Source organism: Zymoseptoria tritici, chromosome 15, assembly GCF_000219625.1.
Source record: "Zymoseptoria tritici IPO323 chromosome 15, whole genome shotgun sequence".
NCBI classification, from domain to species: Eukaryota; Fungi; Ascomycota; class Dothideomycetes; order Mycosphaerellales; family Mycosphaerellaceae; genus Zymoseptoria; species Zymoseptoria tritici.
This window is the reverse complement of record NC_018204.1, coordinates 537,943-564,994: the sequence shown is the minus strand read 5'-3', so window position 1 is coordinate 564,994 and position 27,052 is coordinate 537,943. Positions and strand designations below refer to the sequence as shown.

Below are 27,052 nucleotides of genomic sequence, written 5' to 3'. Positions count from 1 at the left end.
TAACTGAAACGAGCGAGTCATGTGATAATGACGAGCCTTCAAGTGAAACGGTGCCTGAGGCTTCAAGGGTTCAAGTAAACCTGAGCGAGGTTTTTGGTGTTTTTAAACACTATCGGGCGTCTGCCGACTTTCACCTTCTTCCTCATCAGCTCATCTTCCACCCACATTTTCAACTCGTCATCCAGTCACTCCCTCACCGTCATCACATCATGCGAGCACGACGACCTGGACGGCTTCTTGCACGGCGCAGACGGCGTTTTGCACGACGTCCTCGGATTGCTCTGTCTACGACGCTGTGGAGGGCTTTAAATACGCCGGCGACTTCTTGTACGGCGGCATGCGCGGCTCCTCGTACTGCGCCGAAGACGACGGCGACTTGCACGGCTCCGAATGCACAACCTGGATATTTTGATGCCCGAGTGTCTTTCGCAACGGACCAATGATCACGACTAACAACATGACAATCGCGGCCTGTATCCTACTTGCTATCATGACTGCCATCGGCGACATCAACGCCAGCGTCGGCAAGGTACGGATCATCCCCTCGCCATCGCCTCCATTCGGCCTCCTCAAGCGCAATCTGACGCCGTGCTGCAGCGTATTCGTCGTGACATTCCGGCATCATGGCGGACATCCATGCTGGTATGCAGCGGCGACGGCGTCATCGGCTTGACATCTCACATTCGACGAATCACTCGGTCGCTGGAAATGGTCATCTGGAGTTCCGCTCAGACCTCGGAAAAAAAAGGTCTTCATCGCCTTCGCCGCCTTCGCCGCCTTGGGTCGTTGTCACCAGCTGCACCAATCACCAAGCTGCCTTCATCGTTCCTCTGTGCTGGGACCGCGATTGCTACAACCTCTCGGATACGTTTGCTTGCTGCGCAAAGGTACTCCGAACTTTAGACGAGATCAGAAAACGAGCATTCCTTGGTCTTCCTCATTCCTTGGTCCTCCTCTTCGAACGCCATCTCGACATCATGATCCTCTTCACCAAGCGCCATCATGGCCCTCCTCTCCAAACGTCATTATGGTCCTCCCTCTCCAAATGACATTTCGACATCATGATCACCCTCTTCAAACGACATCTCGACATCACAATCCTCTTCTTCAAATCCCATCTCGATATCATGATCCTCAGGTGCAATCGCCATCTCGACATCATGATGCTCGTCTTCGAACCCCATCTCGACATCACGATCGTCGTGTTCAACTCCAATCCTGCATTCCATGACCTCCGCCCGCTGACGCTCACTTCCCCTCCTCTTACGTGGCGAAGAATTGCGTCTCGTACGGATAGGAATTCGGTCCATTGCCCGGCCTCGCTCCAATCGCGAAGATTCGACTGCGTTGCTACAGCCGTGCCTATGCGGCGTGCAAAGCCCATCCTCATACTCCTTTTCTGAGGGACCCAAATCGGTCTTGGGACAGCCGGCATCCGCACTAGTCTTGGCCGACGACGAGGAACCGGACTTTTGCTCGATTTTGAAGCCCGGCCACAGACGGCATGGAGCCACAATCTCGCGGTCTTTGAGACTGTCCAACACTTCGGCCGCTCCTAAATCTTCCGTTGAGTACTCCGGGGGAGAATAGACCTTTCCCGCCTTCCCGAAGGATTTGAAGCTCTGGCAGGAATTTTGGACGTCTAGAGGCTGCTGCATTTCGGACTTGTCATGGGCAAAAACTAGCAGCGTTTGGGCGGCCGCGAAGTCTGGTCCGGGAGTGTCCTGAGACATGCTTGTTGGAGAGTCTGACCATGTTTGGTGACATGGTGTCTTTGGCGAGGGAGACATGTCGTCTGAAGGGAGTAGTAGGTGGGGTCGCTCGTTAGCGACTCCGGTCTTGTTGATAGATACGTGCACGCTGCCACCGTCCGTATCCCAAGAGCTCATCGGACCGATGTATGTTATCGGTCAGTACAATCCTCTTAGTTTAATGGAGGTGACGTTGGCAGCCGTGCGAAAATTGAACGGATTATTACGGTTGTAGCAGATTGGAGCAGGTCCGGATATTGGCGAAGCAGATCAAAGGCAAACGGGAGAAATTGGATGGCCTCATTGCGGTTGACTACACCTATTGCTCGAGCTGTATAGCCGTGAACGCTGCAATCGCGGCTCCGTATATATCTCTCCCTCTGCCAGATTACGCGGGAACGTGCAGCACGACTCCCGTCCAGCCAATTCCGGGAATTCTACCCGGAGCGACTGGATCTCTTACGGACAGCCGAGTGTTTGGTGATCGCTTCCAGCGAACGAGTCTCGTCGTTTGCAGACACATGGCAGAGTATAATTCCATGCTACTTGTGCTTGGGATGCATACTGTCCAGACGAAATCAGTGCTAACGAGATGTTCTCGTCGCTGCAACGATAATAGGGTCTGGAAAAACGTGAGCGACGTTGCTGCTCCCCTCTCCGTAGGGCTTGCGGATTAGAGCAGTCAATATAAGACGTATTCTTGAATCCTTATATATGAGGATTCAAGAATATACGCCCTTTAATGAGAAATAAGAACGGAGTTAAAGAGAATAATTACTAAAGAGACCCCCGAGTTCGCCGCAACACCTCGGAGTCCGTCGAAACACCGCCGACGCCGCGGGTGCACGTCGGATATTACGGGCGGCGGACTCGGGGGTCTTATATATAAGGATTCATTATTCAATATGAGGAGGTCATTAAATTATAAGATGAGAAATGAGGACCCATTTACTGAAGAATTCTCATATTGACTGCTCTGTTGCGGATTGATGCAACATCTCTTCCGTCAAAGGTGACTTGGTTACACAAGATCAGCCTTAGTTCCGGTGCCGTGGTATCGGGACACGCGAACTCGTTTCTGGCTTCCGCAGAAGATTTCTGTCGCCTATCCTGGTGTTCCATCCTAACTAAGCAAGAGCTCTGCCAAATCTTTACGGACAGAGGCCGAAGTGGTGGGTCGCGAAGGACTGAAGGCGGGTCGACGAAGAAGGATCTGGAGATGAGAGATGAAGGAGTGAAAGATGGGAGATTATCAAACGAAGACGGGGCGACTCCGTTCGGGAAGATAGGAGCGAGCGGGAGGATTGTGCTATACGTGTACCCGGGAGGCTGGACTGGGATTACGAATTGGTGGGTGTTATCGTCGACTGGCGGAGCTAAGTGAAGTGCACTTTGTGTAGTGATCGAGGATCGACAGAGACAGAGTGCGAAATCCAAGCAGATCCATCGGGCATCGACCCTTGCCTATATGCCTCCGTCTCTGCCGCTTCCTCCACAGCGTCCAGCAAATCTTGAACCGACTTCGAATCACTGACCCTCTCCTCAATGATTTACAAAGCGTGCTGCTGACGGCAAACTTGGGGTGCATCTTTCCAGGCAAACGGGAGGCTGACTCCGTCGAAGGCTTGTTGTGGTGTTAGGACCAAAGTCGTCTGAAGGTGGGCTCGGCCACTTTGCAATGTGCAACAGCCACTTGAAGCGAGAAAGATACTCGCCGCTCTACTCGCGTTGGAGAAAGATGTGCGTGCAAAGAAAGACCAGCCGCGGGTCGACGGGAAGAACGTGGTTCCAAAAAAGGAGAGAGGCAGCAAGGGCAAGGCGGAAGTTCACGAATCCATGGTTTTGGCGGCGGTGGTTGTTGTCCCTCGCCAGACCATCGAGATGATCGCCCTGAAGCCAGCTTGGCAGCAGAGTAACGACGGCACCATCACCGCCAGGACCTCAATCACGATCGGACCGCCTGGTCCGTACATCCTTCCCGCCGCTAAGTAGGGCAGATATATCGAGACGGTCCACGGCGTCGTCTTTGGCAGCTCGCGCCACCCCATGACCTAGAAGAAGGTCGGTCCGTACGCAACGTAAAAGAGGAGGAGGAGGATGATGACAAAGGAGAGTGATATGATGACGGAGGAGAGCGGGACGCGGGGAGCGTCGAGAGAGAAACTTGCTGTTGACTTTGACGATGTCCGTCTGTCCAGATCTACGACATCTGCGAAGAGTACCTACCTCGGTGCAGTCACTGAAGATGAGAAGTTTCCAGCTTGCAGTACGCCATGATGTATTCGTTGTCCGCCACCACAATGTTGACAAATTGCGCGATGAGCTCACGAATTTCTTGCGACGGCTGCCCGACCGGCACGCGGTACTTGTTGTGCTTTCTGCCAACGCCTCAGTTCTGCTTGTGGACATTTTTCCCAAGGATTTCCGTCTCTGCTACCGTAGTAGAGGGATCCGGTCGGTTACCAGCGCGAGGTGGGTGGTCAGTGGAACGAGCCCAGCGAGGAAATGGAAGACCTCGAAGCTTCGGGAGTGCTGTTGCAGTTGCCGATAATATTGGACATGCATGTTCGTCATTGGGGTAAGAAGCAGGTCTGACGAAGGAGGAGTTTCATAGCATCAACAGCGACGACAATAAGCGCAAACATCAAGACGACTTGCCCTTTGCCGCAGATCCATAGAATAGCGTAACCAGCGGCTTGGAATGGATTCGTCTCGAGTTTGATGGTCGATGATATGAGACGGAGGAGCAACAGACAACAGGAGACAAAGAGGAGTATCGATGCAAGCCGCAAGGCAATCTCTCGCGGCAAACGCTACGTCTTCGGTGTAGCAGCCTGTCCACGATTCACATCGAGTTGACTCGTCTCTGCAACCAGTGAGCGTTTGACTCCAAGTCACCCCGGGAACGATCTTGGCTCCGCCAGTCGTTCAGCTCTCGAGAGCGCACTCCATCTTCTCCCATGCGTGAAGATGGGACTTCCACATTATCCACGCCCTCAATGAATCTGCGCAAGGCCAAGGCCCGCAACGCTGCCGTGAAAAGATTCCGGTTCCTCGAAGTCCTGCTAGACAAATCGACGTGCTCGTATCGAGACTTTGGCATCGATTGGGGTAAATGGTCGTTTGGTGCGGACTGCGTCTCGGCTGCGGAGGCTCGGTGCGCTGACGGCGGAGTAATAGGGATATAGGTCGGAGATGGTGGACTATCGAGCCGTTGCTGCTGTTGCTGCTAATGTCGTGTTTGCAAGCCGAAAGAGGACGTCGGCGAAATTCGTCGCACCAATCGAGGAGGATGTCTTGTTCTCGTTGTCGCGAGGCAGGCGGTTGAGGAGACTCGGCTGGTTGCTGCTGCTGCTGAGGAGGGATGGGTCGGGGAGGAGGAGAGGGATTTGGATGTAGATGTACCGGCTGCGGACGATGATGATGATCAGGAGGAGGATGGTGTCCTCGATCGCTAGCCACTGCGAATGTTAGCGTCCGGCTGGTAAGAATACCCAGACACAAGCAGCCACAGCGAGCGAAATTGCCACGGCAGTAATGCAAATGCATATCTTGTGTCCAGCAGGCTTCTCTCGCGTGTTCTTTCCTCTTCTTTCTGCGTGACGCGCTTTTTCTCTTGGTCGGCTGAACGAACGAGTTGTGGACGTTCTTGTTGGTTTGGATGGACGAGCGCAGCAGCGTTTTCTCCTGAGTCTGAGTCTCTGTTGTCTTATCCAATCCATCTTGCAGCTCTTCTTCCATTACCAGTTGAAGTTTCCGGGCAGCGTAGCGCGGCGAAGCCTGGCGGGGCGTTGCTGGATTGGGCTGTTGGCCTCATCTTCAGCGCGTTCGCTGGTGTTGTTGAGGTCATCGCCGCGGCGGGAGGAAAATCCTCAGGCGAGCCATGTTGCGGCTTGGAGCTTCAGGAGTAGCTGGCAGGTCGGAGGACTCGAGGGAAGGTGACGGATTGACGGGATGAGCGTGGAAGAGGAGGTTGGCAGATCGACGGCACTGGCAACGGTCGAGGTCTTCGTGAACGTCGGGATCCTGAGGACTAGGTAGGTTGATGTGCAGGTAAGCTGAGGCAAATTCGGATGAGCAGAGCAAGGACGAGCTGACCTTCGAGGCGAGCTTTTTGGTTTTGCATTGCCGGGTACGACGGAAGTGATGGGGTGTTGGTCGAGGGCGTGTTCTCTTGTGGCAGGAGTCCCATCGTCACTGATGATGGTGATGTGATGATGGCGATGAGGTGGAAGCTGGTACTCCGTCATGCAAAACGGAGACGTCTCCGAGCTCGAGGCTTAGAAAATCCCTTCTTCATGGTGTCCAATCCTGCGCCCATTTCCTCTCTGCCATATCCCCGCTCCATGCTTCATTCCAGCTCATGTTCCTGTTTTCAGAGGTTTGCTATTTCATCGTGTAAATGCCGCTCGGTGAAGCGAGTACGAGACTGGCAAAAGGGCTACAACTGTTGTGAAAGAGAACCTGCTTGTTCGGGCGTCAGGAATGAGCTGATGGTCAGGTATCACGGTGAAGACGCTGAATCGAACACATTAATCATAGTTCAGCCGTGCCTTATCGCCCAGACCGACACACACGAATGAACATCATGATGCGGCCATGCCAACGAGAAATCCGACCATCAAAGCTCCTTCACCTCCTCCGACAACTTCCCTAACAGCGTGTCCACAATGCTCTTCGACTCGTCCAGCTGTTCCCGCACCTTCGTCCTCATCCTGTCTGCCGCCGCACCCCATGCAATACCGCTCAACAAGTCTTTGAACCGGGTCAGGATGTCCGCCGTTCTCTGTCTCGCCTCCAATTGCGCTGCAACCTCATTGTTATAAGCGATAGCGTCCTGCAACGCACGTTTCGACGCGGAGATAGCGGTCGCGCCTGTCTCGGTGTTGCTCTGCACCATCTCTAGCGACTTGTCCGCAACTCGATAGAGGAATTTGGCGTTCTCGTTGTCGATGTTGAGCGTCTTCAATTGTTGACTGTATAATTCGCAATTGCGACACGCGCGTGCTAGAGCCGCTTTGGTTGGAAGGATGCCGACGTCTGATTCTGGCGCGTGGACCGGGGGTCGGAGTAAAAGGTCCAAGGAAGTGGTGTTGAGGGTGGACATCGAGAAGAGCGTTGCCCATACGTCTGGTGAGAGAGATGGTGGGATCTTGTCATCGAAGGCGGTCACAACGCCCAGGATGTATGCGACGACTTGTGACGATTGCGTATGTTTGATGGGGACTTCGGCTTTGAAGAGCGCTGAGGTGAAGCTCGGGTATGCGGGTGTAGGATACTCTTTCTGCACGCGGTCGAAAGCTGCTTGCGCGGATGTAGAATTGGCAGCGTAGACGACCGCTTCGGTGGTCTTAGGCCGGCCGACGAATACCGCCCAGGAATCGGTCGCCCATGAATCGGTCGGATCGGTAGGGCTGGAGGAAGCTGGCAACGCGAGGTTCACAATGTAGATGAAGACCTCATCAGAAATGCGGCCGGCAACGCCTGATGTTACGAAGGTGGCATCGGGGAGGAAGGCCGCAAGGAATTCGGTCGCATCGAAGGATGGTGTGTTGGCGGGATCGACGTCGAGGCGCTGACGCTTAGCTTGGGGCTCTTCGCGATGCGTCATTGCGGAGCGGATGGGGCGAAGAGGACGGTGATGACGGTCGTAGAGTGAAGATTGGGGTGATGACGATGGAGGGAAGGAGGCAGTTGATGCTTGCCGCAAAAGACGGCTACGGCTCGGACTCGGATTGGGACTCATGGTGGGGAAGGCGGGGTCCCAGGGCGCAAAAATTTGACCGGATCCAAGCCATCCCAAATCGTCCTCCAAGCAGATGGACCGAGCAGGCGAAGTCGAAGGTGTCGGTACGTCGTTGTCTTGAGGAAAAGTCGGACGTGACCGTCCTTGTTCAGTGGGGCGCTCCTGTCCGTCCTCATCCTGTCCGTCCTCCTCCCGTCCGTTCTCTTGTCCGTCATGAGCTCCTGTATCTTCATCCTGTCCGCAATTTCCTGTATCTTCATCCTGTCCGCAATCTCCTGTATCTTCATCCTGCCCATGATCTCCCGCACCTTGAGCTTTTCCATCATTGTCCTTTTTCCTTCTCCCTCCAGGTGCCCAGTGAGCAACAGCGCGTTTGCAAAGTAGACACCCTTGCTGCGTACATAGAGTGCGAAGTGCCTGCTGTATATCCCAAGGTGTAAAGCTAGCCTTCTTGTCCAACCGCGAATTGTGGCCGACCACGCCGCTCCGCCGTTTCCCTGCCCATGCCCGAATTTCCGTCATGGCGGCGGCAAAGTCCACCGTTTGATGCTGCGCAAGTGTACGAAACGCGTGCATGCCGGTGCTGCTCCGGTAGATGTTGCCCTCGAAGAGCACGTAAACGTCCAACACGTCCAGATCCCAAGCCTGGCCCTTGGACATGGCCTTCGCGTGGGGCAGCGTCGCCTTGGGCAAGGTGGAGATGCACTCGTGAAGCAGTCGGGAGTGGACATTGTTGCCGTCGCGCGGGTACTTGTTGTTAATGTCGGATGTGTCACCCGTCGCGAGGGACTGCCATAGCTCGCGGTAGAGACCGAGCGGCTCGTCGAGGGATTTGGAAAGCACCTAGTTTTCCATCGCTCGCTCGAGTTGTTGTTCGACGACCTCTTTGGTGTTGGGCGGCCGGTCTCGAGGGTGCGCGCTGCGAGTGGCGGAGGCTTGTCGTGTGGGGGCCATGTGAGGTGGAGACGACTGTGAGCATGCGACGAGATTGCATTCCGCAGACTGATGTCAAGTAGAATACGGAATGAATGGCGAGGTTGAGGGTGAGGATGGAGCTCCCGTCGAGGCGCCGACAAGCTTAGTAATCAAACCTTGTCGGCTGGGTTTTTGCGCCGACAAGCTTCGATTACTAAGCTCGTCGGCGCAAAAAGCCCAGGGCAACCGACACTTGATGACAACTGCGCCACTTCAGGTCATTAGCAATGGAAGAGTAGAGGCGTAAAGTCTTGTAAGTGAATAAACGTGTCATCTCACAACCGAGTCGCGTTTCCGCACCGTTCCTGTAGCAGCTGTGGTGATCGGCTCGCCACAGTCTGGACTTCCAACACTCGCCTTCACCTGGCTACTGTACTCCTATGAGGGCTCGAACTCGATCAGCTTAACTCTGCTTTACATGGGGTTCGCGCAAGCAAGTCAGTAAGCAGTCCGGCCGATCGGTGCGGCGCGGTGGGGCAGCTGGTCGGAGTGGATTGTTTCGCCTTGGCTGAAGTGAAGCGGCAGTGAGTGTTGAATGCTGGGACTTGCAGGAATCGGCGGACTGGGCTGCAGAGATGGGAGTGCGATGGTAGGATCGTTCGGCTTTCAGGAGCTGGTAGGCAGAAGGAGGTTAAAAGCAAGCCACCTCCAACGATGGAAGCTGGGAGACGCCTCCACTTGTGCCTTGTATTACATGCGACTCCAGCTCAGGGCAGAGCTCTCCATTTGTTGGTGGTCTAAGCTGGGCTGGGCTTGTCGGCGTGGAAAACGCGCCGACAAGCCCAGCTTAGTAATCTCCCTGCAACCGCTTCTCCACCTCGTGCTCAAGTTCGACACAATTGTCGGCGAAATGTGTGGGATGTCATGGCGACGCGAGGAGGGTATTAAGAGCCCACAAGGTGTGCATCGTGACTTGCACGACACGGACGGTCACCTCGCAGACTGACGTCAACGAGATGTGTGAGATGTCATGCCGACGCGAAGTCACTGTGTGGGTGTTACAAGGGAGAGTGGGAACAGGGCAGCATATGGAAGAGCACCGCCAAGCTGGCCAAGACAGACGATAGTTCTACCCTTGCTTGCAAAATGTCATTCTGGACTGTCATTCTGGAATGCTTGCAGAATGTCATTCTGGAACGCTTACAGAATGTCATTCGCTGGATTATAAGCAACTCCTCCGATTCTACTCGCCGTGAAGATTAGCGGAATCAAGAATAATGATACATCTACCGGATATGGAGAGCGGGTGCGAGTGCCGAGTGACGACGGGAACGTCTCGCGCTGAGTCACGATGAGAAGGTCCAGGAACATGACGGACCGGATAGTAACTGTTCTCGTCGATCGATAATGCTGTACAAAGCCGAAGCCTTCTTGATTGTTGGCGAGCGGGTCGTCCACTCCATCTTTACTAATGCCGCAGGTGGACTGTGCAGGTGGAATGTATTAAGTAAGGTCCTCCTCCTCCTCCTCTCCGCCATCCTTTTCACCATCCCCTCGGCATCGGTTGACAGGCCAGCAGCACTGCGAGCAGGTCCAACAGCACTTAACCTGATTCTGTCCTCCTCCACGACGGCCAAAAGTCGATTCCCTGCTAGGGTGGAGCATTGGGTTTGCTGTGCTGTTCTCCAATCCAGGTGGCTTTTAAGGCGCGGCCTTTGTGTCCGACAAGTCCTGGTGCAGAGTCTGCTTAAGGTTGGCCAGCGGAGTGCTAGTCGTCTTTTTTTTTGGAGCAAAGGAGCTGCTGAGTGACGAGCTCTGCCACCAGTTCCCGCCACTGTGTCAATGACATAGTGCGAGACGTTGCTTGCGGCAGCTGGAGCATGAGACTTCGTCGTTCGAGCAGGAATCGCTACGGAAGAGGGTCCCTTCATATGCCTGCCCTGTAGATTGCCCGAAGACTTCCACCGGAATCTGGATTGGCCACATCGAGCTTTCGGCAGACCGGAGGATCTCCTCGTTGAGCAATGTCCTGGACAAGAAACCATGATGGCGGATCCCATGTTGTTCAGAGGGAATAATCCGAGTCTTCCACGTGCGACTGTCGGTTGTGCCATCTCGCGAGGCTTGAATCCAGACTGCAGTGGTGGGGAGGACCGGAGTCGTCAAAATCTCTGATCACAAAGAAGAGAAGACTGTGCGGGACCGGTTTCGCATCCTTGAGGACTAGCGGCAAGTCGACCTTGAACACCGTCTTGAGCAGACGTCAAGCGGGCTGGAAGGAAGAGAGCAGCGGAACCCTCCGCTCGGCATCCGATATTCCTGCAAACTAATCCTCGAACGAGTCGGTTTAATCCGTACCATCGGCTCCATGCAATTCCGGATTGGCGTTTTGCGCGGATAGCGCGAAGGAAGCTTCAGCATGCAATAAAGGAGGTAGCCGCACTCTCTTGAGCTAGTGTGCTCAGATAAGGCATATCGAACAAATGGGTAGGCGTTGTGCTCTCGCTTAAGCTAGTGTGCCTGTGTCGGAGACGCGGTTGGCCGTTTGGAAGCTATCGTTGGACCCGATTGCGGTCAATTTGCAGAGCGACACGCTGATCTCTGGAAGGAGTTGAGTATCGGCACGATGAGGATTGTTGGAGCTTTAACAAGATGAGCAAAGTCTTTTGGCACATATTGCATTTGGAGAAGGTGTGGCATTAACTTCAACAACAATCTGATGCTGGTACCGCCTGGTCTGCGCGAGCGTCAGCCCCATAGCTCGTTGGACTGCGGCGAATTTCCGTCTTCGCTGTCGAGCCTACCTTCTCCGGTCACATTCATCTCTTGTGCTTCTGGATCCACCTCCCCCGCAGAACTCGATGGTGGTTGAGAATTTCGCCGGAAATCACATCCTTCGCCAGAGGGTCTTCGTGAGTAGGAGTGATGTGGAAATGAGGGTAATGTGCCGTGGATACCAGTGGAATCCTTTCCAGCATCCACGTTCGGTGGAGAGTAGCCTGGCTCGGCATTCTGTCAGCTCGACACCTCTGATGCGAGACGTAGAGGTGTGGCGGGATATGATGGGTCGTGAACGGTAGCCCTCCCGGGGTCTTGTTGTGGTTTGCGTGATGCTCGAGTGCGCCGCGGTGGGCAGTGGTGTAGGTCAAGGAAGGCAGCAATCGGCAGGACTATGCAGAATGGTGTCAGCGCATGTTCTTCAAGAGTGAACGGTGCAGCAGCCTGTGCTCGAGTCCGATTCGATATACGTACAGCAAAGGCGCTGCGCTGAAGGAGAAAGTGTTGGGACGAGGAGCGAAGTACTGCGGCTTGAAACACCAAAATTTTCTCTGCAGTTCGTACCGCAGGCAAGTTTTCAGCGCTCGTTGCAGCCGGTGGACTGTTCGCGCGCGTATGCTGAAATTGCATACCGAGACCACCTGGTCCTGATCTTGGTAGATCCGTGCTTGTTGAGCCATTCCATTTCATTCTCTGCGCTGAAGCTGAACTCGTCGATCTCCTGCACGATGATGGTCTCGGCCTGATCTCCATTCGTAATCGCCCTGTATCCATTGCGACGAGCCAATCATTCCCCAGCGCCTTCGTTCTTGTTGTTGCCATTGTGGTGTATCCCGGCCATCGTGGTCGTGGTCCTGGTGATATAGTTGTCTTGGTACGCTGCCGGGACTGCAACTCGACGTTCAGGCTGGACTTTGGCTTAGAGTGCGACTGGCGTTGATCAAACTGTGCACCAGACGGTAGGGCGAATATTGCTGACATTAAGGCATCGTGGAGAGGATTGGAGGATATGATGCATTTGCCGTTGGAGAATAAAAGGGTCTTATAGTAAGGTAGTCCTGAGGCAGTAACGTAGAACTATATCTTAGTTCGACTTGTGTTGCAAGCTTGCATACCTTATCCAAACATCAGTCCACCGAACATGCACTTATTTATCCAACGTCAACCTCCAACTCGCAACATACCGCCGTCTGGTGTGCGCTTCTGTGATATCACTCGATACCGCTCGACACTCGCCATCTCGAAACGATCCTCCAGCTATCACGATGGCCGAACGGTCCGACCTACCGGCAAGAAGCTTAAGGGCAAGGACAACTATGTCGTTTGGGCTGATGCGATGGAATCTGACGAGAACCTCAGCCGACGCATATAGCTACTCAGCATGTCGCACTCGATCGCCTCTGCCCTCTCCGAGAAGGACTCGAACCTGCAACCCGCACAACAAAACAACCCGAAATCCTTAGCAGCTAGAGAGGAGAATAAGTCTCTGGACACGGAACAGCAAAAGCAGGTGCTCAGCAGCTAGAGAGGAGAACAAGTCCCTAGACACGGAACAGCACAAGCAGGTGCTCGAGGAGATTGCGGAGCAGCTGGAGAGGAGAACAAGTCTCTGGACACGGAACAGCACAAGCAGGTGCTCGAGAAGGTTGCGGAGCAGCTAGAGAGGAGAACAAGTCTCTAGACACGGAACAGCACAAGCAGGTGCTCGAGGAGATTGCGGAGCAGCTGGAGAGGAGAACAAGTCTCTAGACACGGAACAGCACAAGCAGGTGCTCGAGAAGGTTGCGGAGCAGCTGGAGAGGAGAACAAGTCTCTAGACACGGAACAGCACAAGCAGGTGCTCGAGGAGATTGCGGAGCAGCTGGAGAGGAGAACAAGTCTCTAGACACGGAACAGCACAAGCAGGTGCTCGAGAAGGTTGCGGAGCAGCTGGAGAGGAGAACAAGTCTCTAGACACGGAACAGCACAAGCAGGTGCTCGAGAAGGTTGCGGAGCAGCTGGAGAGGAGAACAAGTCTCTGGACACGGAACAGCACAAGCAGGTGCTCGAGAAGGTTGCGGAGCAGCAGGAGAGGAGAACAAGTCTCTAGGCATAGAACAGTACAGGCGGGTGCTCGAGAAGATTGCGGAGCAGCTGGAGAGGAGAACAAGTCTCTGGACACGGAACAGCACAAGCAGGTGCTCGAGAAGGTTGCGGAGCAGCTGGAGAGGAAAAGAAGTCTCTAGACACGGAACAGCACAAGCGGGTGCTCGAGAAGATTGCGGAGCAGAACAAACAGCCCGGCACATATGTCAGCCCTTCAGATGCGATTCTCAGTCCGACTAGCTCGAAGCTCGCGGGTTTCAAGCAAAGGCAGATCAACAGGCAGCAAGTATTCTTAGAAGAGACTATGCTACCTTTGCCTGTGCTGATCCTCTTGCTTTCTAGAAATAACAACAAGAATTCCACTGCGCGCTCGCTTTTCTCTCGCACTATAAGCACTAACAGTACTGGATGCCGGGTCGAAGTAAATGGGATGGAGGCCAGGCTGCGCGGGAAGGGTGCCATGGTCTCAAATTGGATACCCATGTGGGCATTATCTAGCGCTCTGCAAGCCACCAGGCCATGCCCACGAGTTGTCGGTGTATCTCGAGTTCGAGAACCTGCGCTACGACGGTAAGGCTTTCGAGACTTTCATTAACAACTACCATGGCAAGTTCGAGCAGCTCAAGGCTGTCACCTCAAAGATCAGCGATAGTCAAGCCTGCTAATGTTCATACTTTCCCTGTCTTCTCCTTCAAACGTCGCAAGAATCTCCACGAACGCTCTGATGGTCATCCTGTCACGGACGCTGATCTCAACAGTTTCATCTCCGGACTCCTCGATAAGTGCAATGCGCATACTGACGCAGGCACGACTACGAGCATCTCACTCATGGCACGCGCGCCTGCCGGAGTCGGATCACGGACACCTCTAGGTCAATCTTCGACCCCTTCGACTGCTATAACAACCTCAGTAGCGCCGTGACAACGGCGAGCGCTGCTATTTTAAGCACCCTAAGCAGAATGCTAAGGCTGAGAAGAAGCGGCTTGATCGTCTGCGCAAGAAGATCAGACGACAACATCATCAGCTTGAACACCAGCTGCGGCGCCTACGTGATCGCATGCCAATCATCACACTCCCGTCGTCCAGACGGCCCCAGCGGCAACTCCGCTCCCTGAGCATGGAGGCTCTCGTCGGTTCTATCACACGGTCGCTGATGGTCATCATGATTGATAATTACAGCACGCTCCGCGTACGGACAACACAAGCATGCCCGCGTTGCTCGTGGCTGACGACTCCGACTCGGGGATCATCGACTCCGGCTCGTGGATAATCGACATCGGCTCTACTGACCATGTCACCAATGAACGTGGATGTATGATTCCGTTTTCTGAGTGCAGCTTGCCTACACCAGCCGGCAAGCGTTACATCACAGCGATCGGTTATGGCGTTGCTCGGATATAGGAATACTCTTCATCCCACGGCTTAAGCCTCAATTCAGCTCGACTTCTCTAATGTCCTACCTGCGGCCAATCTCTTGTCAACAGTGGCGCTTGCACTTAAGGACTGTTGCTATCGCACCGACCCATGGCTTGTCGGAGAAATTAAACAACAAGCTTGAATAAGCACACTCTACGCCCATGGCCGATTCAGCTCTTCGAAAAGCGCCAGACGGATACATTGCATCAAAGTCTCTCAAGGATACGTGCAACCCACGCTGGTTGCGAAGGAGGCCAAACAGCTCTCTCGATTCCTGGCTGACGTTGGTTACGAGGCAGCCATCCGACCAGTGACGATCTACGAGGACAAACAATCGGGCATTACCATTACCAAGCGCTCTAATGCTGCATCTGATGGCCGCACCAAGTACACCAATCTTTCCTTTCGCGGATATCAGCAGGGGATCGCGGCCGGCAATGTCACCCTTCAATCAACGTCCACACGCCACCAGCTTGTCAACGGTCTTACCATGTCGCTTGACATCTTCAGGCACGCACCCTTGCAAGAAGCTCCACCCGATATCCTGAAGATGGCCGACGCTCGGTGGTCCGCTCGTCGAAGCTGTGGTCATTTCTCCTGGGTTAAGAAAGCTCCGATGTAAGCAGTCTTTCAGTGTGAGAAACCTGCGGACGCTTTCCAGCCCTTGCTCCAGTAGCTCTGCCACCCGCAGGGGATGACACTGCCTAAGCCACATCTACAGCGTTAAGAACAGTCGCTGCACGGCTGTCTGGTGTTCGCTGCAGAGGTGAATACGTCCACTTTAGCCACAGACCAACTGAGTTGCCCAATATACCCTCTGCGCGGCACGTTCCTCGTCCAAGAGTTCTCGGCAGCCGAGAACTGGCAGACCTCAAAATTCCAGGTGAATGCGCGATATCGATCCGCCCAAGAGATCAGCACACGAGTGGAGAAACCTGCGGACGCTTTCCAGCCCTTGCTCAGTAGCTCTGCCACCCGCAGGGGATACTACTGCCCAAGCCACGTCTACAGAGTTGAGAATGGTCGCTCCACGGCTGTCTGGTGTTCGCTGCGGAGGTGAATGCGTCCACTCCAGCCATAGACCAACTGCGTTGCCCAATATACCCTCTGCGCTCGCAGCAACAAGACGCAGCCTCAGTCTGCAAGTGTCAGAGCTCAACTCTCTGGCACCTATTCGAGCGATGGCGACAGCAGCGTTCGGTCCTCCGGACAATACTCTCGCCAGTCGTCTGCCTCGACTACATCATCCGTCATAGGTAACATGCTAATCTTCGGCGTGAAGGCCGACCACCGCTCACGAGTAGTCTCAGCCGCACAGACCAAGGCTATCTTAGTCGATGAGTGGACGGTGCGTCCATCGTTGGCAGATTCGTAGACGAGTGTCGTCTACGCGATCAGAGTACAAACTAAATGTCGAGCACTAGCTTATTGCCGTCACTACCACAGCCCTCACGTACATCTGTGCTAACTGCGGTTATCATGGAGATATAGGCGGCGTGGACCGCCCTCGATGACAATGCGACGCCCGCGATCAATCGACCTTGCGTACAACATCAGCTATCTATCATGGACCGAGAAGCAGCAGCCGAGCCCAAAGTTCTCGGCCGCCGCGCCGCCTCCGTTTTCATCGAAAATCAAGAATATCGCCTTTGCGCGAGTCTTCTGCGGGAACGGAAGCGTTTTCAGGCCACCTCGCCTAACCGCGTTCGCGGAGAACTGAACGGAGAACGAATTCTCAGTCCGGACTTCGATCCGTCGCCGGCGACAATGCAAGCTTACATCCCCTCCTCGTCGCGCATAACATCAGCTATTCGTCATCGACCAGGAAGCACCAGCTGGTCGAGTTGTCCCACTTGCGTAATGCCGCAAGTATAGGAAGTCCGCGCAGCCGGATTGGTCAGCTTCAGCGTGTTGCCGCCAGTGCGATGAGTTTGGCTCTGAGAAAGATGTGTAGTGAGCGCAATCGCTAGAAGCAAGGAGGATGAGGACGATGAAGATTGAGCTTCCACTGCTGTCAAGAGACGGTAACAGCTGGAGAGCAGCGCTTTGCTCTGACCAGGTCCTTTATCTAGGCTTATGAGTTGTCCGACCACGCCACTCCGCTTGCTTCACCACCGACGTTCGACCTACCCATTAGATAATCCGCCAAAGTCGCCACTCCCACCTCATGATTGACGTGGCCTCCTCGCACATCCCGCGCCAGCACAAACCACTTGTCAGCACCTTCGGTCTCTTTCGTGTCGGTCGTCGCTTTGCTTTGCCTTATTATCATAGTCTCCGGGCAGAGAGAGTATTGAGGCGCGGCGCAATGACCAAGAAACGGGGAGAGAAATATGACAGCGATGCGGGAGGGGCCCGAGAATATGCCGGAAGTGATGCACTGGGAGCAGCGAATGCTATCGATACTACGACGATGGCAGTTGCGAGAGATGCGAGCAGCGGTTCCGCGAGAGAGCTACGCCACGAGCACTGCGACCGGGCGCAACTACTTACGTGACGCGCCGTCTTCATGCATTGAAACCCTCTCCAAAATCCTTCCGACCCAGTCGAACGCTCAACACAGCTCCAGCGGCTCTCTTACGTCAAGCGTGTCAGTCTCTGTCCCGAGTACTGCTACACCACGACTTGACAGACTTTGCAAGCTACCTTGTTCACTTCGGATTTCCCGACACATCGAGATAATCCATCCCGTCTTCGGAAAGTCAAAGAGCTTGGAATGAGACGGGCTTGGAACCAAACAGACTGAGTCTTGTCGGCCCTTTAACGAGCCTTGATCCGGCGTCAAGGTCGCTTGACAAGGCGATGCCCACTGCTGGTACCTTCATTGCAGCAGCCTCGTTGATCTGAAGCGAGTGCTGCCTCGGACTCTCGCATGCTGGTGGATTTCAGCCCACAGAGAATGATTTTCTCGAGCTGTACATCGGGAAGGCCCATGTCCAGTCAAGGGTCCAGCGTCGGGGACCGGGAGCGTAAGATGAAGATGAGGACAGTCACACAAAACGAGAGGTCTGACGGAGGATACGTAACGGACCGAAGTAGCTGGAGCAGATGAGCGCGTCTGCAGGATGACTGCTGAAAGTGCCATGGCGAGGAGCTTATCCGGTGCTGTGCATTATGCCGATTATAGGGCAGCACGTCTCATATCGCTTGGAAGGCGTTAAGGCCGAAGGATACATTACCTTGCTCCCTTGCATCCCAACGCTCCCACCATCCCAAGTGCAGACGGCCATCTTGATGTATAAGCACATGCAGAGCGATGACATCCCAGCCAACCTCATTGGCCTTTGCCCGGTCACTTGCCTTCCGGGAAGTGGTAGGATAGGTGTGATCAATACCGAGGCCCGGCACGTGCAGTAGACTACCTGCTGTGAGAGCCTGCTACCTATCCCGTCTACTGCTCCGACTTCTATACAACTTAGAGAGGCCGCGCGGCAATTCCTCGAGTCGTCGCCCGGATCGCTGGCCAACGGACCAGCCGTACTAGCGTTCGCAATTCGAACCCGCATCGAAGGCTGAGGAATGCTTGCCCTGCTGTCCGCCCAAGATATTGCTAGTTCGGACTTTTTTGACACTGCGGATCGGGCCTGACAACACGGCCTATGAACGGGCATGGACTAAGCACATAGAGCCGGAAAGCATGGAATTGAAAAGACACAGCAGCGATGCGAAGAAGAGACGGCGGTGCAGAAGGCCTTGCGTCGAGCACTGACTACAGTGGCAAGAGACCTCACACATCCCACCAACAAGATGGATCAACTCGATCGGCACGGTCCCGAGAAAGAATGTCCCAAACTCTGCCTGTTTCCTTCAGATTCCATGACACCCACCACCTTTCCCGACTCTTATCGCTACACGTCCTCAGCATACGGCATACCTACTCAACATCAAGTGCAACGGCTGCAACGTCTTTGATCCGCCACCTGCGCCTACTCTCCACGACATGGCGCCGCCCAAGATCAAGTACAATCGGCGAGTCGCTGTCAAGCTCCGTCATCAAGCTGGGCCTCCTTCAAACACACATCATCAGGCCGGGAGACCAGGACAGAAGATTCAACGCAGCGGTGCAGAATTATATCCCATACGTCAGCTGTACAGCAAGACAGGTGGTTCTACTGTACCAAGACCAAGGACTTGAACAAGTTCTCTAAGCCTCAACGCCGCACTCTGACAAGGCGGCAAGTGTTGCCACTCCGCAGCGAACACAGAGACGGAGCGTACGACTCCATGAAGCGAGTACTTACTGACAATCTATACAGGCATGCGCGAATCGAAGATGAAAACATCTTCCGGCAGACGCGGCCTCGTCGAGGATGACAGAGACGACAACTTTGGCGAGGAAATGATATTAGTGGCCGGGCAAGCGCGACCGATCGACAGTCTCTCCTTTACGAACATTTCCCTTATCCCCTACAGCACGCATTGTTTTTTCTTATATCAGCGCCACAGCCCTATCAAGATTGCTTGCTGTTCGCCGTCAAATGCGAAGGCACCCGGCAAAGGTTATGTTCGGTCTTCGAACACGACGTGGAGCTTCTTCTCTACAGGAATGGACCTGGCCAACATATGTCAGCCACAACACTGGCGCCGCTTTCCAGAGTGTCAAGGAGCACCCCTTAGGTGCGAGTCAATGGAGCCAGAGGATCGTGCGAGAAATGCTTCTCCTTCAACGGACGAAGCTTGCGAGGACTTCGACGATCTTCCCCTATTGGACGGGTTGCTACCCAGGCAGTCTTTCTCAATCACTCAGAAACACTTTGTCTCGACTGCCGGTACCTTGGACAAGCCGTCATTGTCAGAACATGTTGGATGCGGCCATGCTCACGGACGTGGCTGCACTTTTATGAAGGGGCTTGACTCTCGAGCCAAGCCTCGGACGATGGTGGTTCTCTTCAGTCTTACCTGTCCACCCCCTAGAGTTCCCGCCGAGAGCTGCGACCTTCTCCTCTCCGTGTTCAAAATACTCTTGCACACCAATTTTGGCACGCTCCAGGGACGGATCACACAAAAGACTACTGAGACAAAGTCTTTACGAACGCCCACCGACCCATTACACCCCACCATTGCCGGCATCGCTGCAGCTTTATGCAGTGCGTACCACGAGAGTGACGCTATTGTTACTTTGCCCACCGGGAACCGTTGACGATCCACAACAGACGTTCTCTCTCGACCGTTGGGTAATATGCAGGTGCATTTCGTGAGCTCCCTCGCGCTTCTCCTTCGCTAGGGCGTAGCTGTCGTCTCCGGAAGCAAACCCAAACCGACGTCCTAGGCATAGCGGTTCATGGGCCAGGATATTCTCCTATAGTGTCATCGTGACCGCTATCGAACCGCCTAGCTGTAACAGTCTTATATATCTCCTCTTCGCCTTCCGCTCCGCATTCTACTTTACTGCTCTCCTCTGCTCCTCTGCTCCTCTTCAACTTTCGCTTTACCGCTCTTCTTTTGCCCTCTCTTCGCCCTATGCGCCACTCGAGACGTTCGCGGTTGCGCTAGTTCTAAGTATGTATTATCTGCCCCTGTCTGTTACACTCCTACGGCTGGCGATGCTGGAGTTTCCGACAAGAAGCTCGATTCGATCTCCCGGAAATAGTAACCTATGGCCCGCTCGTCGAAGCAGTAATCATACGCTTAAAAGAAGCTCGACTCGATGTCGTGGAATTAGCGGTCCATGGCCCGCTCGTCGAAGTTGTAGTAGTTTGCAAGACCAAGTTGAAGAGGCTATCTATGTTCTAGTATCTGCCTCTTTCTCTCCTTCCCCAAAAGGAAGTTTGTAGTACTGCCGCACCGTCCACAAGCGTAGCCTACGTAGTATCTATGCGAGCCTGATCTTGAACTAAGAGAGAAACCACGTACTTATCGCTAAGTAGTATCTACGTGATCCTGATCTACCGCTAAGGGAGAATGCTTCCCGTCTTACACGCTCTACTTACCGACTACGGTAATAATCTTGCCACTCGGCGTGCAAATCTCCTACGGAACGGTAAGCTCCTTCTCTTCCGGTTTCGGGAACATCGGCGCGTCGTGATCCTGCAGGTAGCAATGTTCTCCGGTGGGTAAATCGGCCAAGTCGCTGTGCATGCGCTTTATTGTCGCTGTGATCGACACTTCCGCCCTCGCTGTCGGCCATGCTCCAAGAATCGTCTTAAGGCTGGCCACAGCTCTGTCCAGGTTGTTGATTTCGTTTCGGTAAGATGACGCTCGTTTAGACGTAAAGGGCAAATCTCTTGCCGAGACACACAAAATCCGCGGTGATGTGAGGGTAATCCACCGGAATGTGGAACTGCATGTTGATGTGCCTCACCTCGTTGGCCATCATCTCACCTCGCGCAATGATCGTACGGATGCGATCGTCGACCACATCCACGTTGGGATCGATGGGGCTTCTCTCCACCTAAGGTATGTATTCGACCTCTCCTCCCACCATCTCGTCTTCCGTCCATAAATCGGCGTGGGCTGGATTGGCACGGTCGAAGATCTGTCGCTGGAGAATGGCGTATCCATACCTCTCCGGAAGGTGCTGGTCGATGATTTTGTTGTATCGCAGGAGGTCTTCGCTGAATGGTCGCGTTGACGCGCCGAGCCGTTGAAGGCGGTTGTGGTGAAGCTTGTCACGATGGAGACGTCCTCGCTGAGCTTTCCCCGCACGGTCGAAGATCTGTCGCTGGAGAATGGCGTATCCATACCTCTCCGGAAGGTGCTGGTCGATGATTTTGTTGTATCGCAGGAGGTCTTCGCTGAATGGTCGCGTTGACGCGCCGAGCCGTTGAAGGCGGTTGTGGTGAAGCTTGTCACGATGGAGACGTCCTCGCTGAACTTTCCCCGTGGAGTTTAACAAGGAAGGCCACGAAACATTTCGGACAGGATTCGCTGTCGTGGCGTACAGAGTGTTCTCAGCGCGATTGTGTCGTATGCATCTCGTCGTCCGGACGATTGCATGATTTCCAAGTCCGCGCTGCGTGAGCAGGTGTTGTTTCGAGGAAGTAAAAGGCCCTATCGACTCGGGCTTTCCGGACCATAGTGAGTGGGAGAGTGGGCGGAGGTTTGGGTGTCGATGGGCTCGACGGACGTCGATCATCGCGGCGGATCTGGGTGTTGAGGTAGGGTGGTGTTGCGACTTGGTGGGTCAATCGATTGAGATGATCGTTCGTTAGTTTGGCGGAGCTGAAGATGAAGGAGCTGAAGAGGGAGGAGCTGAAGAGGGGGGAGCTGAAGACGGGGGAGCCAAGCACAAGTCTCGAGTCACGAGATGACGGGTGATTACAGCACCTCTCAAAAGGCTGAAGAAATAAAGCACGAGAGGAGATTTCTAGATAGCTACAAGACTGTCGCAAAAGCAAGACTTGAGCGCAACGCCAGAGACGCGCAATCCGCACGCACAGCACCCCAGTCCGAGTGGTGTTCGTAGCCCGAAGGTAGCGTCTGCTCCTAAGTATCACCATGGTGGGCGACGTCGTCCCATTCAGCATTGCTCGGCCGTTCCGTCTCGCAGAGTGATTCTCTGGACCATTTGATAGCTTCTCCCTCTGCGGCGCTTGGGGCTTGTGTCAAGCCAATCAATCTGCGGAGGCTTGGATTGGGTGGATCGATTGTGCACCACAGTGTTCACCGGCGCGCTCTGCCAGTGTCTTACGCTGTTTCGTGGGCGGCTCGGGCACTGCTGGGGTCAGTTGGCGTCGCTTTCCAGCGTCGGATCCGGACGACGTTCATCCAGTGATCTTGTGCTTGTAGATGCCGTTGCAGTACCCTACCCATTTTGAGGTCAATTTCTGCGCCAGCAGTGAACGGCAATATGAGGAGATGATGAGGCGTGGAGATGGTAGGGCGTAGAGATAGCAGACCGTGAAGATGGCAGTATGTAGAGGTGGAATGTCCTGTACCCAGTGCACCACAGGTTCTCCTGGACAGACTCCAATTGGGAATTAACCAGCAAGAAGAAGAAGAAGCAGATCAACCTGGTTTGAAGTCCGCAACCTCTTTGGACGGCGATTGCAAGTACCAAGGTCAATGGGATTCTTTGAGTCATGCTCAGTGTTCGAGGTCGACATTCGCCGTTTCATCGACAAGCGGGCAAGATCAACCTCCTGGCCAGCGGAAATCTCCGAACATTGTGGGCAGCTTCAAACAGCTTAATTGTCCGACTGCTCAGAGCAATTAACGCACAGCTTACAACCCAAGCTACGAAGCCCACAACAGGTCCGGAGCGATGACTAGACTTGCTGCTCGTGGTGGTTGTCTCTTCTGCTTTCGGCCCCTTTCATCTCCTTCGCAGATTTCAACCACTCTCCTTCGAACCAGCTCATTTTTAACGGGCACAGCACACTTGTGATTATTCTTAGCTCTCGCGCGCGTGCTTAGTCTCGTGGACGGAAAGATCATAGCCTCAATAGTGTAGATGATGATATCAGGAGGATGGTTCGAGGAGCCCGCGATGTTGGCAGAGTTTTCGTCATCGTCGTCGTCGGCGATGAACCTCGCGGTGGCAGAAAGGGTGATTCTCTGGCTTGGAGACATTTGTCAATGATGTTTCAAAGTAACACAGAAGTGAGGCTGTAACAGGGAGGTGATGATTGCATAGATGGAGTTGACTGGTAATAGATGCGATGACGACGCCGCGCCGTAGGATGCTGGCCCAGACGTTTTTCTCCGCATGATGTTGTCAAAGTTGACTCTTGGCAACAAATTCAAGTCGGAAGCGGGCGTCGGTGCACACCTTCCTGTATCCAAGACCTCTTCGACTTCCCATTCCCCGGACATGGCGACTCCGCGTTTGATGACGACAGGTGCGATATGACGTGGAACGTGTTCAGGGGTTTCATCGTTGGCCGCAGAACGAGTCGGTAGTAATCTGATCCACTTGATGTCGAGTTCCTTCGCAGAGCGGTCTGTTCGGAGGTGGCGGATCCTGAGACTGAGCCGGATGCCCTGAGGCGTGGAGAAAGTTGATGACAAAGAAATATGGTCAAGCTTGATGCCAACCTGACGGGAGGCGTGGAAATGGGAAGATGCTGAAGTATGCCACCGGCTCGGCGAGCGAGGCGTAGCAGAGGAGCAGGATTTGAACGACTGGCATTGGAGGCTCCTCTTCGTCGTCGGAGTTGCGGCATTTTGCTCCACGGTTCCAGCTTTGCCATTGTTGTCGCCATTGTAGATTGTGGGAGCTCCAGTCTTAGCGACAGCCAGCAGAGGTGTTACTTCGGTGGCTGCATTGGCGGAATCCTCGTTCCTGGTGATATCGGCGGCGGGCGGCATGGTCGTACCTCGATCTCGATCTCGCCATCACCCCTCTTTCCATTCGTCTCACATCTACTAATCTGAGGCTCCTTCGAGCACTCCAAGTGCCGCCGCCTGCAAACCCAGCTTCATCACTAACGTTTTGCCTTTGGGTGCTGAAGAGAGGTGCCGGGCTGGAAACACGCGTTTTTGCTGGCGGTTGGCTCAAGCGTGATCTGGAGCGGGTGGCGCTTGAATTCAATTCGCTCGTAATCCGCGGGCCAATATCGTTCGCGCGGTGAAATCATGTAACGGAGGGGAGGGCGAAGCCGCAGTTTGAGGCAGCTCAGTGGCTGGAGCTATTGTATTTCCGGAGAAGAGGATGGATGATCAGCAGTAGGCCTTCACTTGCATGCTTTTCCTTTTGCGGTCGGTTGGGTCCATGCTCTTCTGTCATGTTCCTGGCTTCCTTTCTCCATTGTTCCCGTGTACACTTTATCTTGATCGGATGCTCCTCGCAATTTGCTCCTCCTCTCTCTCTTCCTCTGACCGGTTTTGTTTTGCCCGCCGAATTTCTTCCCATGCCGTGCCGTCCTCGTGGTGACACTCGCTTTGTTCATCTCGTGTCTATCCAGCAGTTTTGAGCAGACACCGGCTCTCCAAGCGTCAGTCATCGCATGTGCAATGATCGTGCCGTCGCGTGCTGTACTCACAGTCATAGCAGATGTACCACGTGATCGCGAGTTCCGCCAACTTGAGGCTCACCGCAGCGAGTTCTGGGCCGGTGATTTCATGAAGCGCGGAGCGAGCTCAGGGCCGCACTCAAAACGAGGTTCGAGAGCACGATCAATACAAAGCCGGTGGCACTCTGACCAGTTCAATGTCAAATCCTCCCTTTGTGTACAAGTCTTCCCATGCTGATCGCAGCGCTCGTCCGAGGGTCTCCATGGGTGTGAGTGTTACAGATCCTCTCGATCGCTACGCGATGTCGCGCGGCCCTGATCTCCAGCTTTCGTCGAGTGGTCAATCGTTGTTGGCCGACATCTATCCGACCAGAGAGTGCGACATGGGTCCTGTGCTGCGGCGCGCTCTCGTGTGCTTGGTCTGTCGCCACAAAGACCTGCTCCATGTCCAGGATTGCCTGCACTCTGCTTCTCAATCCTGACGAAGTGGGTACGAAGGAAGTCGAGAGACGCTGTAGCCATACGCCGCTCGACCTTCAGGTGCGCGCGTGTGTGCTTGATCACGCTCGGTGTCGAACAGCGTCGTCCTGGACTGGAGGAAACGACAACTGTGCGACGATGCGAAGTCAGCTTGTTCGGTTTGGCTGACTGAAGTCGGTATGGCTGAGGACGGTATGGCTGAGGACGGTATGGCTGAGGACGATATGGCTGAGGACGGTTTGGCTGAGGACGGTTTGGCTGAGGTCGGTTTGGCTGAGGACGGTATGGCTGAAGTCGGTTTGGCTGAAGACGGTTTGGCTGAAGACGGTTTGGTTGAAGACGATGGCTGGAGTCGGTTTGGCTGAGGTCGCTGGCCGAAGTCGGTAGCTAAAGTCGCTGGGGGAAGTCGCTGGGGGACTGCATTGCAGGTGACGGCGTGGGTGGGTGCAGAGGAAGCTTCGAGTGTTGGCCATAAGTGGACGGGAAGGTATCAATGATGGCGCAATCAGACCCTGAACCCCACGAACACCTGCTGACTCCGACCCAGCTCCCTGACATGTGTCTCCAGCGAGTCCACATCGACTCCGACCATGCAACCTTTATAGCCATGGCCACTGCTCTGCAGTGATGCATACCACGACTGCAGCCGGAGACTTGGAACATCGCCACAATACCTTCTCCATCACCCTTGTCGATACGTAAACAGCATGGTTTGTCCCATCTTTTCCGCTCTATCCGATCTCTGCGCGATTCTCGACTGCGGAGACTCGAGATGGAGCAGGTGATCATGAAGCGGCAAGATGTAGAGACCAGCGGGTTTTGTTGGTCCTTACAAACTTAGTAAGCAGATCTTGTCGGCGTGATTTTCGCGCCGACAAGCTCTGGCAGCTCCGAACTCTAAAAGCAAACCTGACCTTGACCTCGACCTCAGTACCTCCACGCCCTGCACCAACGACAACATGATAGCCACAGAACAAGCCCGAGGATGAGCCAAGGTCAAGCGTGCTGTTCAACACTACCGCCGTCGCCAACCCCAGCAACGCGCAGCCGGGACAGCGATCCCTTGGAGTCTCATACATATTTCATGCACCAGACGGCATCGCCTTCGACAGCAGCGCCCTCACGCGAATGCCATTTGCTTCTTCTCCATTCTTCCTCTTCGAGACTCCATTTCCCTTTGACTAGTGTACAGACCGCCTCCGCTTGTGGACGAGGAACTGTCTTCTGCTCGCACGGCCGGCCTTTCTTCCCCCTCTCTCTTCCGCCCCTTCTCTTCCGTCCTCTTCTCTTACGCCGCTCGTGTGGGTCATTGTATACGGACAGGGCTACGGACTCTTCTATCTGATGCTGCATATCTTAAAGGGTGGGTTGGAATGCCAGTCATTTTCCGGTCGATGTTGTTGCTACGGCCATGCTTCCGACAAATCTTTTCTTACAACAACGAACCAGCAGCAACTTAAATGCACCGGCAGGTTTGGATTGGCGCACTGCCTGCAGCAGTGCAATTTATCTGTTTGCGCCATGTCAGGTCGTCCCAAAAGACACGAATCGTTCGGTCGGCAACCGCCCAGCTAGCTCCATCGCTGACGACCTCCTCCGACGACCTCCTCCGACCACCTCCTCCGACGACCTCCTCCGACCACCTCCTCCGACCACCTCCTCCGACCACCTCCTCCGACCACCTCCTCCGACCACCTCCTCCGCCCACCTCCTCCGCCCACCTCCTCCGCTCGATCACCTCCTCCGCTCGATCACCTCCTCCGATCGATCACCTGCTGACCTGCCTCCCGATGTTCGACTCCGGCGTAATAGCAGGAACGACAGCCACTACCTCCGCCTGAGCACAACAAGACTTGTGCACTTGGATACACGCGACGGCACTTTCAATCCACAAGGACCACAGCATGTCGATGGAGTTTGATCAAACGCTCAACCACAGAATGGCAACTCCTTCAAGTGCACGCGCAGTCCACCAACAGAATCACGAG

At 54.4% G+C, this 27,052-nt stretch overlaps 4 protein-coding genes across 4 annotated transcripts; all 4 read right to left on the bottom strand.

Annotated features, from left to right (window-relative positions):
• Nucleotides 1-1,025: 1,025 nt before the first annotated feature.
• MYCGRDRAFT_97699 (uncharacterized protein) lies at nt 1,026-1,733 on the bottom strand (the record flags this gene model as incomplete). Its single annotated transcript, XM_003847303.1, has 1 exon — nt 1,026-1,733. One exon carries the CDS (start codon nt 1,731-1,733, stop codon nt 1,026-1,028), a length of 708 nt encoding a protein of 235 aa, XP_003847351.1.
• A 4,639-nt stretch (nt 1,734-6,372) lies between these two features.
• On the bottom strand, nt 6,373-9,783 carry MYCGRDRAFT_111755 (uncharacterized protein; the record flags this gene model as incomplete). Its single annotated transcript, XM_003847302.1, has 3 exons — nt 6,373-8,340; nt 8,752-8,842; nt 9,617-9,783. The coding sequence occupies 3 exons, from the start codon at nt 9,781-9,783 to the stop codon at nt 6,373-6,375; spliced, it is 2,226 nt and encodes a 741-aa protein (XP_003847350.1).
• A 1,448-nt stretch (nt 9,784-11,231) lies between these two features.
• On the bottom strand, nt 11,232-11,870 carry MYCGRDRAFT_97697 (uncharacterized protein; the record flags this gene model as incomplete). The annotated part of the gene is made up of 3 exons (XM_003847301.1): nt 11,232-11,582; nt 11,665-11,679; nt 11,823-11,870. The coding sequence occupies 3 exons, from the start codon at nt 11,868-11,870 to the stop codon at nt 11,232-11,234; spliced, it is 414 nt and encodes a 137-aa protein (XP_003847349.1).
• Nucleotides 11,871-22,866: 10,996 nt separating this feature from the next.
• On the bottom strand, nt 22,867-23,940 carry MYCGRDRAFT_97696 (uncharacterized protein; the record flags this gene model as incomplete). The annotated part of the gene is made up of 2 exons (XM_003847300.1): nt 22,867-23,191; nt 23,402-23,940. The coding sequence occupies 2 exons, from the start codon at nt 23,938-23,940 to the stop codon at nt 22,867-22,869; spliced, it is 864 nt and encodes a 287-aa protein (XP_003847348.1).
• Nucleotides 23,941-27,052: the final 3,112 nt, after the last annotated feature.